The sequence below is a fragment of the Poecilia formosa genome, unplaced genomic scaffold (genome assembly GCF_000485575.1).
Source record: "Poecilia formosa unplaced genomic scaffold, Poecilia_formosa-5.1.2 Scaffold222, whole genome shotgun sequence".
Taxonomy (NCBI): domain Eukaryota; kingdom Metazoa; phylum Chordata; class Actinopteri; order Cyprinodontiformes; family Poeciliidae; genus Poecilia; species Poecilia formosa.
In genome coordinates this window covers 376,710-393,482 of record NW_006800161.1, presented here as the reverse complement: position 1 = coordinate 393,482, position 16,773 = coordinate 376,710, and the positions used below count along the sequence as shown (strand labels likewise).

The 16,773-nt window shown below is 39.2% G+C and overlaps 1 protein-coding gene across 1 annotated transcript in view; it reads left to right on the top strand.

Moving 5' to 3' along the window:
• Window positions 1–1,963: 1,963 nt before the first annotated feature.
• slc9a7 (solute carrier family 9 member 7) overlaps window positions 1,964–16,773 on the top strand; it is a 32,493-nt gene continuing 17,683 nt past the window's right edge. Inside the window, exons 1-10 of the mRNA XM_007568433.2 lie at window positions 1,964–2,799; window positions 10,370–10,572; window positions 10,646–10,723; window positions 12,977–13,053; window positions 13,153–13,265; window positions 13,367–13,472; window positions 14,554–14,695; window positions 14,830–14,935; window positions 15,346–15,434; window positions 15,801–15,914. Coding sequence (XP_007568495.1) covers window positions 2,520–2,799; window positions 10,370–10,572; window positions 10,646–10,723; window positions 12,977–13,053; window positions 13,153–13,265; window positions 13,367–13,472; window positions 14,554–14,695; window positions 14,830–14,935; window positions 15,346–15,434; window positions 15,801–15,914 — 1,308 coding nt within the window. The 5' untranslated portion in view covers window positions 1,964–2,519. The remainder of the gene's footprint in view (window positions 2,800–10,369; window positions 10,573–10,645; window positions 10,724–12,976; window positions 13,054–13,152; window positions 13,266–13,366; window positions 13,473–14,553; window positions 14,696–14,829; window positions 14,936–15,345; window positions 15,435–15,800; window positions 15,915–16,773) is intronic.

Genomic DNA, 16,773 nt, shown 5'->3' with positions numbered 1-16,773 from the left:
GAATTTTGGGCCCCCTGACAAAATATTAGATTGGGCTTCCCCTGCGCAGCTGCTGTTACAATTTTTTGAGTCTTTTTTGACCCATGAAAAATGTTACAATTTTAAAGGCTTGCTTTCTTTGGTTCAATACTGATACTAGCACAATATTTACTGCTCATGAATTTTACATGCAACAGTCCGCATACAGTATGCAAGTAGGTTGCTTAATTTTTTTCTATTAGTTTTAGATTACTGAAATGTCTCTCCCCACGAGCAACAGTCATAGGCAACGTGCAAAATACACATAAACCAATCTAGACTTCTAAAAAATGCTATGTAGTAGCATTTTATTCAAGCTACAGTACATAACTAACAGAAATATTTTTTTCTCCATATTTGCTAAAGCTGTCACCATGTCGTGACAGTTTGTTATGAGACAGATAATCATTGAAAAAAATCAATCTGCTCCATCTCCTTCCTGAACTATTATTGCTATCTAAAGTAATGCATCATTCTGGCCAAAAACAACCAATCAGAACCAGTAGGAGGGTCTTAGTGTTGTTAATCAACTTCATTCACTCACTGCTAAATGTGCTAAGGGTGGAGAAACAACTTAGAATTACAAGGAAATTGTTTATGTGCCGTCATTGGCAGCTATGCTAACATTCTTCTATGAAACATGCCTTCCTCATAACACATTGACCGACTCAAGTTCAAATTTATACAATTAACATTTGGGTTTAGAGTCCGCATCTTCTCGGCATCACACGTGGGTATTCCAGAGTGAAGAGTGTAATGCAAGAAACATGAAAATAGAAACATTTGGGATGGATTAACCTGTAACTCTGAATTTCCCGCCCGTTGCACACATGCTCTAAGAGTGGGCTATTTCTCTTATCGACTCTAAAGTAGAGAATGAAATATCTGCCCATTTTTCCTTGGAAAGCAGGTCAATCTTTGTTGGACTGAATACATCTGTACTTTAACTAGGCTCTTCAATTTCATATGTATATGTTTTAGGTTGTTTTCCTGCTGGAAGGGGAACCTCCGTCTCATTCTCAAGCCTCTTAAAGTTTTTCTTCTGATATGTATGTAGCTACACACAGTTGCAAATGCACTACTTTGCGGTTTTTTTTTTTACAGGTTTTATGAGGCGATTTGGATTTTTTTCCAGGTTATTTTTCTACAGAATTCAAAATACAGCAATCACCCTTTAAAATCGTTTATGTTCCTTCAGTGACTTAAAGGTGTGCGACCTTTCATACTGAGGGTTTAATGAACCTGTTCACTGACAGGAGTCCTCACTCTGAAAGAAAAGCAAATGTAGCCAAAAACTGAGAAAATAAACTGAAGGAATCAGGTTGAAATTCAAATTCTTCATTCAAATTCTTCAGCAGTGTTTTTTTTTTTTTTATATATATAGCAACCAGTTGTGCTTCTTTGATAGTGGTGCCCTGTGTGATATGTCTCTTCAAGACACAACAAGACACAACTTTTCAAATCGCTTTTTCAGTTTTGAGTAATACTTTTTTGGTGGCCTAAAAAGCATTACTCGAATGCCATAATTACTCAAAAGCATTTGTGTAATGCCTTAAAAAGCATTGCTCAAATGCTTTTTAAGGCACTAAAAAGCATTCGAGTAGTTCAAAATCTAAAATACCAATCAAATCTGAATTGAATTACACTCTGTTCATAAACTCTATAAAAAAAAACTGCAAAGTTTTTATTCTTTGTATAAATATGCAAAAAGTAATCTTTTTTGGTATTCTGATGAACAGCAATATAGAAACTTGTCAAACTTGGACTAAAAGGCAAAATTAAGATATTATTGGGGGGAAATACAGCTTGAATTTGTAAAATAAAATAAAATAAAATAAATAAATCTTATATTCTTAACACCTGTTTCTCAATATTCCACATGCACCATCAGGTGCAGAGGCAGGAGCTTTGCCCGGGGCAGCAATCATGCAAGAACCGCCACTGTTTGTTTAATTTCTCCTCCGAATGCGTTTCGATCTGCTGCCATCATAACTACTACAAATTAATGCAGCGTATTTGAAAGCCACGCCCCTTTCTTCCAACATCTCCCTCTCCAGACCAGACAATCCCAAACAGGATATCGCATATCTACTTCTCGTTTGTCCAGCGACGGCTCAGATTTCCTGTTTTCGAGAGGAGTGACCTCCGAATTGCACAATCATCAAAATCTCGAAGCGGTGACTCAGTAGCTTGCCGTTCGGTTCGGGTGTGCAGGTGGGCTCCTTCTCCACAGTGAGAGCGGAGCTTTTCGTTGCATTGCGCTGTGTACCTTTAAAAGGTTAAATTCTTCGGTCTGTGAGCGCTGGGTTGTGTCTCCACTCGACTTGGTGTACCCACTCGGCTCAGCTGTGTGTGTGTGTGTGTGTGTGTGTGTGTGTGTGTGTGTGTGTGTGTGTGTGTGTGTGCGTGTGTGCGTGCGCGCGCGCTGTTCTTCCAGCTGTGACATGGCACAGAGGCTGCGTGTACTCTGAGCAGCAGCAGCAGCAGCAGCATCCTAAACCATGGACGCTCTCGGGAACGCAGCCAGCGCGGCTCGGAGAGCCAGGACGATGCTGCTGCTGGTCTGGACCTTACTGAACGCGGTGTCGGGACTGAAGGCGGACGACGGCGGAATGGTGGAGGAACTTGTAACCGAGAAGGAGGCAGAGGAAAGTCACCGACAGGACAGCGTCAATTTGCTGACATTCATTTCGCTGCTGACTCTCACCATTCTCACTATATGGCTCTTCAAGCACAGGCGGGTTCGCTTCCTTCACGAGACCGGGCTGGCAATGATTTACGGTGAGCTTGTTTTCACATGACGCTGGTTCTCCTCTTGCAGCTACACCACCACCTTCCCGCAGGCTGAACGTGATTCAGTCTCTTCTGCCCCCCACGCGCTCATATAGCCTCTAATTGGTTGGGCTCGTGCTCATTTCTAGAAGGTGCTTTCAGCGGCTCATCCCCAAAGACAAAACTCAATGCACTTCATCGTGGTTTCACCAGGGCCGGATTTAGGAGGATAGGGCCCCTGGGCTAGAGCTAGTTTTCTTGCCCTACCCACACAAGTTTCCTTCAGGCATTCCAATCAGGTTGATAGTCAGGTTTGTTTTGTTTCGTTTATGCCTTATCTACTTAGTAATCATTTCTCTGAGATGGTGTTAATGCTTGTAATTTCTAAAAAAGTTTCTCATACACGCTGCATCATTTCTTGAATTTTCTAGGTCTGCATGTGGGGTTGGGATGCAGTGAATGAAATACCCACACACTCAAAGGGAAAGAAGGCAGTCAGAGCTTGAGGTCAAGGGCTATGTTAGAGGCGTGGCTTTGACCATTTAGTGAATAATCATGAACTTTTTTTATTGTTATTATTGGACAGATACAATAAGCATCATGATCTCAAAACAATCCGATGCCTGCACCGAGGCCTGATGCAGTAAGCAATTAATCAATTAATCGCGTGATAAATTAAAACAAACTCAACCATTTCCATTTGTGTAATTTATTTTTTCCCCCTTTTTTTCTCTCTTTCCGCCAAAAACTGGATGACAAAAGTCTTCAGTTTGGTTCTCTGGTCTCAACTGTCCCTTTTTTTTTGAAGAATAATTTTGTTCACAGACATCTCATAATTAATCACACTTTGTGTTACTTTTTTATCTTAGGTATTGAAAGAGTCTCCCACTTCCAGTGCTAAATATTATTAGAATTTACAGTTTATTGATCTTTGAGAATGAGTTGTTGCATTACTAAGCCATTAACATTATATTACTTGAAAATGGTCTCAAAAGAACAATATTATCATTTATCGCAATAATCATTCAGAAAAATGTGTTATTGTGACAGGCCTACTAAACCTTGAATGACCTTTAACAGTTCATTTAAATGGAAAATGAAGAATAACAGGAAAAAACAAAAATGATCAGAAAGAAACATAAAACAATGTCTTCAATACAACTTGGTCAAAATTACAATATCTAAAACACATGTGTCAAACTCAAGGCTCAGAGGCCAAATATGGCCCACAGTAGCTTTTTACGTAGCCCAAAATGACATCAATAAGTCCCTCCAGTTTTTTAAAAAAAATGTACAAAACTCACTCAAAAGTTCACATATAATTCACACAGAATCTACAGATTTCCACACTTTTTATCTGATTTTCAACACACATTTTTTCTTCAAATTTGTGTTTGGACCAAAAGAGCATATGTTAAAACTGATCACCCACCTCCAATCTATTGGTTTAAAATGCTCTGACAAAGCCAAGAATTTGGGGGTGATCCTGGATCCTGATCAAAATTTTGATAACCACATCAAATCTGTCATAAAAATAGCATATTATCATCTAAAAAATACTGCTAAAATTAGACGACTTGTCCCCACAAGACTCCAAAAAACTAGTTCATGTCTTTGTTTTCAGTAGACTCGATTACTGCAATGCCATTTTCACTGGATTATCAAAAATAAAAAAGCAACAAGACAGCTCCAGCTTCTCCAGAATGCTGCTGCAAGAGTCCTGACTAAAACAAAAAGAGATCAGCATATCAGTCCAGCTTTAAGATCCCTGCACTGGCCAGTTGCTCAAAGAATAGAATTTAAAATCTCCTTAATGGTTTATAAAGCTTTAAAAACCCAGACTATATCTCTGATCTTCTTCAGCCCTACATACCACTCAGACCTTTAAGATCATCAGAGTTAAACCTACTAATTATTCTGAGAGTCAGATCTAAACTTGGTGAAACAGCTTTTAGTTTTTATGCTCCAGCTCTCTGGAATAAGCTTCCTGCTCGCTGTAATTCTGCCCCCTACCTTGAGTTTATTTAAAACAAGGTTAAAAACTTTTTTGTTTGAAGTTGCCTACTCTTAAATTCTTTATTTTTTTCTTAATTCTGTTGATTCACTATATTTGGAATTCTGATGTTTACTTTGTCTAATTTTAATCTTTGTCTAATTTTTTCCCCCTCTCTTGTTGCATGTTGTTTTTAACATTTATTGTAAGAGCACTTTGAATTGTCTCCGGCTGAAAGGTACTATATAAATAAAGTTGCCTTGCCTTGCCTTAAAATTTGAAGAAATTTTAACACACTGATGTTGGATGTTCTCAAAGAATGTCTCTTTAAGAACATTCATATTTTTGATGTGGCCCAAAATGAAAATGAGTTCGACACACCTGATCTCATATGAGTACAGTTCAGGTTCATCTCTCTATCTCATAGAGCATGGAATTGGAGATTTCAACATCACTTATGTTCTTTTAAAACACAGATTTTAATGAGTTACAACTCTTATCAGGGCCTTCCCTGACCTGTAATGCTGTGCTGACGTGTAGGTCCTGTGTGCTTTATAAGCTGAAAATAAAACCCTCTGGCATCTCAATAAAATGAGTTTAAACAGCAGATATCAGATGTTTTTTAAAATATTTTTTTAAAATCCTAACTTCTGCAGTTTAGACACACATTTCCCACTGATGTAGCTCTTGTACATCCTGACTTGTGCGACAGTTCTGGAGCCTCCCTTGTTGTTTGAGGAAGCTGAGCATTCACTTGGTCCGTTTGTGCCTTGACGCTGACAGAGAGCTGTGTTTTTGTCTCATGTTACATCCATTACTATGGAAGAAAATGCACCAAAGTCAGTGTAAAACCAGCCTTAAATGGATTCTAATCAAATGTACTCTTCAAAGCAATCTGTCAAAATTTTTGTGTGCAGGTCAAGTACCAAATACTGAATGCAAGTTTATTGTCCACTAGTGGAGAAATTCAGGCATACCGGCAGCAAAATGTGGATCTACATCCACTAAGCATGTAGATCCACATGAAGATAAAAATATAGAAACAGAAAGCAAGAATAACACTCGGTTCGGTAAGGCCAAACTTGGAACATAAAAATACTACAATGTTGTTTTTATTTATTTTAAACATGTGCAACTGAGTAGGATCATTTAAAATCTGTCCAAAATGGTTATGCATATTTATTCACCATTTATAAGAAGTGGGGGGTGGGGGGGCAAAAGTTCATGCAACAGAGATGTGCCAAATTAAGCTGGAATGTTATTTGTTCAGCTTTTCTTAATTTCAAATAACAGCAGGGATGTAAACATGTGTTGACTGTTAGGAATGAAATCTAGTGGTTTTGCAGTTTAACAGCTGCAGTAATGTTCCTTTGTCATCTCAGATGAAGGGATCTGTCACTGAAGGAGCTCTCTGATTCTGTAACAGCTTAATGCATGTGGTGGATGACGTTGTACAACAGTGTCGTTACCTAAGCTGGAGGTTTTCTGCCACTTTGTTGGAAGGGGCGACCAGACATGGGCTGCTGATGACCTGTGTAAATTTGGTAGCTTAAAGTGACAGTATTATGTTTTTTTCATCCACATAGAATCATTTTATAGCGCAATCAAGTGACTCTGCTACCTTCAGTTATTATAAAAATGCTGTATACATCAAATGTGACTTCAAAGAAATTTGACTTCGTAATTTAACACATCAAAATTGGGTCTCTGTCTCTTTAAAAACTCCTGCTCTTTCTGAAACTCTGCCTTCAGGAAGTCATCACAACAATCGCTTTATTAACCCTATAACAACATTTTTACTGGGGTTTCACTAAGCAGTAGCTCATATAATGAGCTCAGCAGATGTGCAGTTATACCAGACGTTTGCTAATTGCTGCTAATAGCTCTGAAGCTTGGAAAATGCAGCTCCAGGGAGGAGCTGCGCCTCAAAGGCGGAGCTCGGTCCAGCCAGGCGTTTTGCACAGCTCAGTGGTTGCCATGGAGATCAAAGGATTTCTCAAACACAAATGAAAGAATCAAGGCAACACTCCAGGTACATGTTTTTGATGAGTGAATGACATCATAAACTGATGTAAAGCTAAAATAAAGTTGATTTTATGTAATATTTTTTCATTTAAAGCAAATAATAACAACAAGCTAAAGGACTTCAGCTGTCAGGATAGTGATTTGATCTGTGTAATAATATTTGTACTGATCTCTGTGAAATGCTATTTCACTAAGATGTGAATGTTATTATTATTTTTTATTTCTAATATGGATGCAAATAGATGAATTGATACTCTTTGAGAATTCTTGTGTTTTTGTTTCCACTTTACTGCCTAAAGTTTTTGCAAACAAAAATCAGTTCAGTTCATCTCAGAAATGAAACCAACGTTCTTCTGATAATTGGTCATAAATCTGTGCCTCGGTTATTGTTGGGTAAAGCTGTGTGAAGAACAATATACACATGCACTGCATGTTGGCCACACATTTTGCTGCAAGATTTGAGAGACAGAACTTAGGCAGTTCAGTCTGGGCTACAAATGTCACTTATTAACCAGAGAGGGGAAAAAGGGCAGACTTTGATTTGTTTTTTTTTCCTTTTAATTTAATCATTGCTGTTTTTCGACCCTGAACCGTGGGCCCCAGTGGGACATGTTAGCAAAGCAGACAATCCAAAATAGAAAACTGCCACTATAATGCTACATTTAAACACTTGGAGTTTTTGCTTTGGGAAATGCAGAGACTATGTGCACAAGCATGAGCTGTTTCTCCTTTTCACTTTTCTGTGTGAACCTGAACAAAGCTCTGTAAGATCAGGAGGATTATTCTGTAGCACGCTGAAAGTACCAATTAGCCGCATAAAGAACAGCCTAAACAAAAAAGCTCTTACGGTACTTTCTTGTCCAGGTTTATGGAAAGCACCTAAAACTCCCTCTATCTGCGATCCAACCTTTTTTTTTTTTTCTCTATCTGCGATCCAACCTTTTTTTTTTTCTTGAATGTTTTTGTCTTTTTTTTCTTCTTTTTTTTACCAGGAACTGAAACAACAGGTGGTTTGATCTAGTGTCTGCATGAAACCACTGTGTGTATGTGTGCCTGTGTGGTTGGGCCAAAGTGTGTGAGTGTGATGTTCATACTTAACCCACCGGCAGAGTGAATCAGCAAGCATGTAGCACTCTGTTTTACTCTGTGCCATCACAGGATTTGTGCTCCTCTAAGTGCCTCTCTCATCACTTTCTTCCCCACTCCGACTCTCATTTATCTGTCTTTGCTCTGCTGCAACTTGACCCAGTGTTCTGGTAAACAAGAAATGCATGAAGAACTACACTCACCAACCACGTTCTTAGGTAGATGTTAAACAGCGCTTGCTTACAGCAGCAACTCAAACCGTTTTGGGATCTAGGTGAGGTAAGTTAAAGTTAAAACTAGACTCAGAATGTGGAACAAAACGGGCTTTAGTGCCTTGGTCTGGGATTTTCATGAAAAATCACCCCTCATATCTGGAGACAGTGGTGGGAAAAAATTAGAAACTATTCAGGGATTGACAGTGGAGTGGATGAAAACGATTGACGATGTCAGAGGTCAGCAGACAATGGTTTGAGATGATAAAAAGACGAGAGCTCAAATACCTTATCATTACTAGCAAGGTTTTCAGAATCCTATATCTGAAGCCAAATAAAATTGTTGACCTCTGGGTGCTACTTCTGTCCACTAAGAATGGGAAACTGTGGCTATAATTCACACAGGCACAGCATTATCATATAACAAATGAGAGAAAGTGATGCCTATTCTCACGAGTCTGAATTATTGCAGCAACATTCACACAGTAATGTCAGAATAAGGTCTAACCAACACCTCGGTTTGTCTTGCCTTCTGCGGTTCAGGCTGGTGGTGTAGTGATGTGGGGCGGGGGTGTCAAACGCATTTTCATTTTGGGTCATCTCAAGAATGTCCTTAAGGGGCTGGTTGTGTCAGAATGGATTGATAAATATTAACAAACTGTTAAAATATTAATATCCATGTCTGCATTTGATGAGTATTGCTTAAAATTAAATAATAGAGAATATATTTTCACACTGATCAATACCTCCAGGATTTAATTACTTTTTTTTCTTTTAGTAATTAAAATGACAACTTTTTTGGAGCTATTTAGAAATATTTGCAAGACATTTTGCGATATTTGCACTTATGTGCGATAACGTCTGCCTCAAAGCTACAGTTTCGAAGCTTTGTTCTGCCTCACAGAGAACCCACTTCTCCCCCACTCAGTTCCTTCAGACTGGCCAGCAGGAATTGGCAAACACCTGGTAGAACTGCTCATCTGCTGAGCTCATTTTAAGAGCTACTTCTTTCTCAAAGCTGGTAAAAAAAGAGCACTGCTGTGATGACTTCCTGAAGGCAGAGTTTCAGAAACAGCAGGAGTTTCTTAAAGAGACAGAGGTCCAATTTTAAGGCGTTAAATTATGAAGACAGATTTCTTTTAAGTCATCTTTGATATATCAGACAAGTTTATTTGTATAGCACAATTTTCAGCAACACAGTTCAAAGTGCTTTACATCATAAAAACACAAAAGTAGAAGTCATAAAAGACAGTCAACAACTGGAGCTTTACATTTTGTCAAGTCCCATCGTTACACATCAGAATGTCGATTAATATTTTATTATGCTTCATATACACAACACCTTTCTATCAACTGAAGGTAACCTAGCTAATTGACACTGCCCTTTTATATAATAAAGTACCTGGAGAAAACGCAACACTTCCNACAGAGGTCCAATTTTAAGGCGTTAAATTATGAAGACAGATTTCTTTTAAGTCATCTTTGATATATCAGACAAGTTTATTTGTATAGCACAATTTTCAGCAGCAACACAGTTCAAAGTGCTTTACATCATAAAAACACAAAAGTAGAAGTCATAAAAGACAGTCAACAACTGGAGCTTTACATTTTGTCAAGTCCCATCGTTACACATCAGAATATCGATTAATATTTTATTATGCTTCATATACACAACACCTTTCTATCAACTGAAGGTAACCTAGCTAATTGACACTGCCCTTTTATATAATAAAGTACCTGGAGAAAACGCAACACTTCCCCTTTAACTTCCTCAGCCTTCTTGAAGATTGTTGCTGACCACGTCCATCCGTTTTCCACCACTTTGAAACCATATCGTCACCTCAATATCCAGCTAGATCCTGCACCATGTGACAAAACTCATCTAATCGTATACCAGTTTCTTAAATATGGCAATGGGTTCACTGTATTCCAGTGGCTCCAGTCCAGTTGGGCTCCTTGGTGACGTGGTACAACAGGAAATTGACATGGATGTGCATCCAAAGAATCTGCAGGAACTGCATGATTGGAGTATGGCCTAAAATCTGATGGATGTTTCTGACACCTGTTGAATCTATATGGGACGAAGAACGAAGGGAGTCCAGCCCCGTACTAGCGTGTGTAACTAATGCGATGGCTGTTGATCGCATATCGTCACCAGTTTTAACTAGAGTTTGATTACTTATTTGGTTTAGTTGGTTATGTCTATGTACGTGTGTCAAATGTTCTTATAACCTTCCTTCTTTGTTCCGATTGGATTTATCAGGCTTGCTGGTCGGTGTGATCCTGCGTTACGGCATTCCAGCCACCAGCTACCACAACAAGACCCCCCCAAGCTGCTCACTGAAGGAAGGACCTTCCAGCACCCTGCTGCTCAATATCAGCGGCAAGTTCTTTGAGTACACCCTGAAAGGGGAGATCAACTTCAGGGAGATCCACAATGTGGAGCAGAACGATATGCTGCGCAAGGTAAGCAAAAGGAAAAGTTGTCTACATTCTGCTAATTTCACCAATCAATTGGGAATTTCTCGTCCCTCTCCAGGTGACCTTTGACCCTGAGGTTTTCTTCAACATTTTGCTCCCTCCGATTATTTTCCATGCTGGGTACAGTCTGAAGAAGGTGAGATATTGCGCGGTCTGGCTGCTTCTGAGATTAAGTGAAGCGACACAGTTACGTGAGGTGAGGCTGAGTCCGGCTGAAGTGTCTGCTGACACAGTGTTTCATTGGACAGATGGCTCGCAAACTAAACCTGTCATTGGCCAGACTGTGAGAACAGTCAACATAAGTGTCTCTTTGAAGGGAAGTTCAGACCAGATGTCTTTCATTTCCTCTTTGACATTTTTGCTGGCTCAGAAAAACGGCTGACAGTAGAAACAGTTTTTGCTTTTGTCTTCTTAAAGCGACTGGGTTTTATTTGGAGAATGGTAATTTGGATTTTAGTTGCGAACGTTTTCACCATTTTCATGGGGTCAATTTCTAGTAAAGTTCATAGCTGTCCATAATGTTTATTACATTGGAACTAGGCATGGGATGGGACAGTGTAAGATTCAAGCTGCTGGTCAATCTGACACTTTCTTTGGCATCTCATTAAAAGTGTAGAACAATCAAATATTTTTTTGCAGTTTGGAAACCTTACCCTTTTAAAACCTTGGTGTGTGACCACTCTATTCCAAGATGCAATATCTAAATCTTTATGATTCACAGACTTTGGTTAACTCAATTCAATTCAAATTCTGAAATACTTTATTGATCCCAGAGGGAAATTAAATAATATGACAATATTGCCCTTGTTGCCCTGGCATGTGACACATGGCAGGGCAACAAGGTAAATGGTTTACTTTGTAGGGTTGACTGAAAAAATTCAGCAATCTTGCTTGGAAATGTATTATGCTGGATAGAACAAAAGCTTTTGGTTTTGTAATAATTAAAAACACTTTAATTGCCTTTCCTCCATGTATAGGACTGTGCGCTTATTATCAAATCCTGGCTTGTTTGTTTTAAAATAAGCTTATTTTAATTACTATTGGGTGCATGCCCATCCCTTGAAGGTTTTGTATATTACATTAGCTTGGGGTGCTGGTACCAGTCCTGGAAAGTAAAACCCAACATCAACGTGTTGCAGTTGGATGAATCCAGTGTTGTCTGCCAGTTTTTGTGTGCAGTGACCAGGCTTGTTACTGCATTCTGTGCAGTCACATAGTAACTGTACTTTGACTGAGTTCTTACAGCCATTGGAGGCCCAGTTGGGTTGAGGGCCTTCAGTTTTCCAGGAATTCTGACTGAGCATTCATGGTGGTATCTTTGGTTTGTTTGTAGCCAGTTTAAGCAGTATTGCTTTATCTAAAATACTTAGTTTGCACTTTTAAGGATTTCAGAAACTACCAAATATTTTGCACTCTTTATCTACCTTTGATTACCAATAAAATTGTACACTGTCTCAAAAGGTCTTGACAAGGAAAGCGAAAGCTAGCTAGCTATCACAGTTAGATCTCGTTAAAACAACCGAAGTAGAACATTTACAGATGATGTTTATCATGGTTTTTTTCCAAGATACTGTGTTCATAAATAATTATTCTAAAACCTTTTAGAAGGGAGTACAACTGAAATGAAAATACAAAGTATTAGTTAGTACTTTGTATTTTCATTTATTGATTAGCTCTTTAGCATCAGACAACTACCCTAACCTCATCATTTACTATCTAATCGGGTTTAGCAGAACTTTTTAGGTTCCTACTTAGTGAATTTTGAACATTTTGTGTTTCTTTCTTCATGTTAGAATTTGCTGAGTCAAATGATAGTCCTCAGGAAAAGGAAGAACGGGGTCAGGTCAGCTAGAAAAGCTCAGTTTTTTCACACTCATGAGTATAATTTTTGTTTTTGCTCATTTTAAGCAGCATTTTAAACACCAAAGCCACTCAGATTTGCAACTGATGTGTCCTTTATATATATATAAAATTAGCTCAACATTACTAAGCTGAGTTGTCACTGATCAGAATGTCAACAATTAAATTTGATCATTGGGACCATTTGAGAGGAAGACGCATATTTCCTGTTTAAAAAAAAAGCAAAAAAAAAAAACCTGAATCAGCTGTTTTCATGTTACTTTGCAGGGACAGTCAGATGGGCTTGATCTGGAAGTCATCTGTGTTTCGCTCCTTGTTTGTTTTAAAAGCAGTCAACCAGCTGGATGTGTGTTTGTGTGTCTGACTGAGTCATAGCAGTCACTGACCTGAAGGTTTCAGCTAGAAGACGTATTTATTTATCAGCATGATCAATGCTGTTCTCAAGCATACAGATGTTTTTTTTCCCTCACACTTGCTCACAAAACAATTACATTTGTCTTTAGTATATTCCTTTTCCCCCCTTTTTCAGAGACACTTCTTCAGAAATCTTGGCTCCATCATCACCTACGCCTTTCTCGGCACTGCAGTTTCATGCTTTGTTATCGGGTGAGGTTATCCTCTCTGTTCATCAATCTTAAGAGATAACTCTTCCCTATTCCACCCCCCCTTCAAATGAATACCTCTCCTCTGCTTGCCCAACCCCAGGAATCTGATGTACGGCGTGGTGAAGCTGATGAGGGCGGTCGGACAGCTGACTGAGAAGTTCTACTACACTGACTGCCTTTTCTTTGGGGCCATCATCTCCGCCACAGACCCAGGTACAACTCAAGAGCAATGAAATACGCGTTCCAGCTGTGGACTAACTGCGAATGTGGCTGTTTGCTCGGATCTCTTGTTAATAGTTGACATGTGCTTGCAGTGACTGTGTTGGCGATTTTCAACGAGCTCCATGCAGACGGGGATCTGTACGCTCTGCTGTTCGGAGAGAGCGTCATGAATGATGCTGTGGCCATTGTCTTGTCCTCGTAAGTCATGTTATCAGTTCAGTGATGCTATTGTCAGAAATATGGTCCTTACCTTTAGTGGAAAAATATCATATTGTAGTGAATTTGTAGACATTTCTGAAAACAGGATTAGTCTGATTATACTTTTACCGTTACACTGTTTCAAAGTTTCAATTCACATTGAAAAGGTAATGTTTATTGGATACAATGCTGCTTTAGTAGGTGCAGCACATGCTCACTTTCAGAAGACTTGCTGTTTTAATCTGCATGATTAGTTGTGAGTAGTCACTCCACTGTATAAAAATTAGATACTTAAGTGATATTTGAAGTTTTCCGCTTGATGCTCACGGTGACACACAACCCAGTCCACCATTTTCTAGTAGAGATCCATGGCCTCAGACTTGAGCATGTTCAGTTTGAGTTGCTTAAGATGGCAAAACATAAAGTAAAATGGTGGCTCCTGTCCGACTAACCCCTTCCTGTACACAGAGGATTCCTTCACTTTTCCATATGCACCCTAACTGTAAGGAGACTTCTCAAAATGTCATTCCAAAAAAAATCCAAACTCGCTTTTTTAACTGAGCAGATTTGTGCTACATATTGTTTAAGGGGAAATAAAGAGAAGTATTTGAACAGATTTGGTTAAAAGTTACTTTGCAAATCAAACTGTTTTCATGCACAGCATGTAAGCACTCTGCAGTAGACGTTCACCTCTTTTTCGAATGTCATGTTTCTCCTTAAATCAGTGTATTTTATTTATGTTTATGTTCCATTTTGGTGTTTACTGATATACGGGTTTCAACCAAATCGGTTTTTCAAGTTGTTGAATTTCACACTGATTTGTGAAACCTGCTTCCTTTCATCGCTGCTCCTCCTTGACACATGGCGCTCTACCGCCCTCTAGTGGATGACATGAACCACTTGTTTCTATATAGGAATTTGTTGGGATGCTCCAGGTGGTTAATCTATTTTTCAAAAAGACACTTGTGATAAAAATTTAATGCAAGCTCAGTGATACCAAAGTGAGTGTTGATAGTTATGATTTTGACCCATACCAGAATTACACTAACTAAGTATGCCTTGTGTGTTTTTCACATCTCAGCTCCATCGTGGCCTACCAGCCTGCTGGTGCAAACACACACATGTTTGACGCCTCGGCCTTTTTCAAGTCTGTGGGAATTTTCCTGGGGATTTTCAGCGGCTCCTTTGTGATGGGCGCAGCCACAGGCGTCGTCACGGCTCTCATATCCTGCTCTGTGCGCACACTTTAAACTCCAGCCTCATTCTAGACCATTTTCTAAGAGCCTGGGTCGTGTTGTTTCTGTTGAGTGTGGTTGATGAAAACGCAACTCCTTGTTGGCCTTTAACTGGACTCTACGTCACCAAGTTCACCAAGCTGCACTGCTTCCCTCTGCTGGAGACGGCGCTCTTCTTCCTCATGTCCTGGAGCACGTTCCTGCTGGCCGAGGCCTGCGGCTTCACCGGTGAGCCGTCTTCATTTTATTACATTCAAGTGTGTGCCATGAAGAGATTTCCTTACAAAGTTTGGAACTTGATTTGGACCTTTTTATCATCTAAAAAAAGAATTTTGTTTTAGTTTCCCATAAATATATGATTCATTTTCCCTGCATTTTAATAAGATGGTGCCTTCGTCCGCTAGATCATCATGAGGTATTTCAGCACTAAAAGAATTTAATAATGCCCTAAAATTACAAATTAAGGTTTAAAAAATAATACTGCAGACAATTAATCCTCCAGAGACGCAGTGAAAGAGCTTGTTGATTTATCTATGTGATGAATTGTCCCGCTGCGTGTTGAAAATCCGCCAGCATGCCTGTGTGATGCAGCATGTTGGTGGAGTTGGCTGTAACACGTGTGTGTTGTTCTCCAACAGGTGTTGTGGCTGTGCTGTTCTGTGGCATCACCCAGGCTCACTACACGTCCAACAACCTCTCTGAGGAGTCTACAAAACGCACCAAGCAGGTAGCATCTGGCCGGGGGGGGGGCTCCATCAAGCAAGTTCATAATTCTGAACCCTCTATAACTTCCCCCGTAATCCATCAGGGTGTTGGTTCCAGATGGCACCACGATCAGCCCTGAGTGACCTTAATCGGGGCTGACTGAGGTCATCCGTCCTGACATGACTGCTCGGTTTCCCAGAGGGAACTCAGTGTTGCAGATTAGCATGTAAACACCATGCAGTGTGACACATTTAGATCAGTACGCAGCCTGACTTCTGTTGGTCTGATTCAGTGGCAGTCACGCTGAACATGCAGTGTAGCTGTTTAAAGCTCATTGTGCTGTTTATTATGTCCAAGTCAAAACACTAAAATTGTGTTTCATTCACAGCTCTTTGAAGTTCTTCACTTCCTGGCTGAGAATTTCATCTTCTCGTACATGGGCTTGGCTCTGTTCACCTTCCAGAAGCACATTTTCAGTCCCATCTTTATCATTGGAGCTTTTGTATCCTTTCACTATCATATTAGGAAAAACAATCCTAATAAACATGAATAAATAATATATAACTCTTCAGGGTTTGCCACGGCAGTCATCCGGCAGCTCACTGTGTTTCTGAGTTAAAGATATTTAAAGTTGACAGGAAATTTGAAAATATGACTAAGTAGTTATGTGTTATTGGAAGACATTATTAACAATGCCTAAACATCAACTGTAAAATCTTTAAAAAAAAGGCAAACATTAGAAAAATACAATTAAAATCAATATAAATGTTTTGCACTACTGTTGTTTTATTCTAGTTGAAGTGTCCAAAAAAGTTTGATCTTTTGTTCGTGAGTTGTCAGTTTATTTGCTAAGGTTGTTACTGTGTAGGCTGGTACAGAGAGGCAGTGGTTATGGAGAGCAGGTGAATAAAAATACACCTGACCTGAGTTTCTCTATGTCACATGTGTCAAACTCAAGGCCTGTGGGCCAAATCTGGCCCGCTTTTTATGTGGCCATCTAGATTCTAGACTAAACACAAAGTGTGCTTGAATATTATGTCCAATCAAATCAATGCAGTTTTTTAAAAATCTGTTTACTGCCAAATTATATCAATCAGTCCCTCCAGTTTATTGAGAATTATTATGAAAATCAACAAATTCCTGCACTTTTTTGTGGTAATAATTGGGAGTTTATTGCAGATTTTGCTCAAAAATTGTCAAAACCTTTCATACTAACCACCTGCCTCAGCTGCAATTGATTTCAGTAGCCCATGTTCTCTGCAGCGAGTAGTAAAAAGTAGGGTTTGCCATCATAAATAAGCGCAAATATTTCCAAATTAGTACCACAAACACTTTGATTTTTATTGCAAAAAGTATCACAA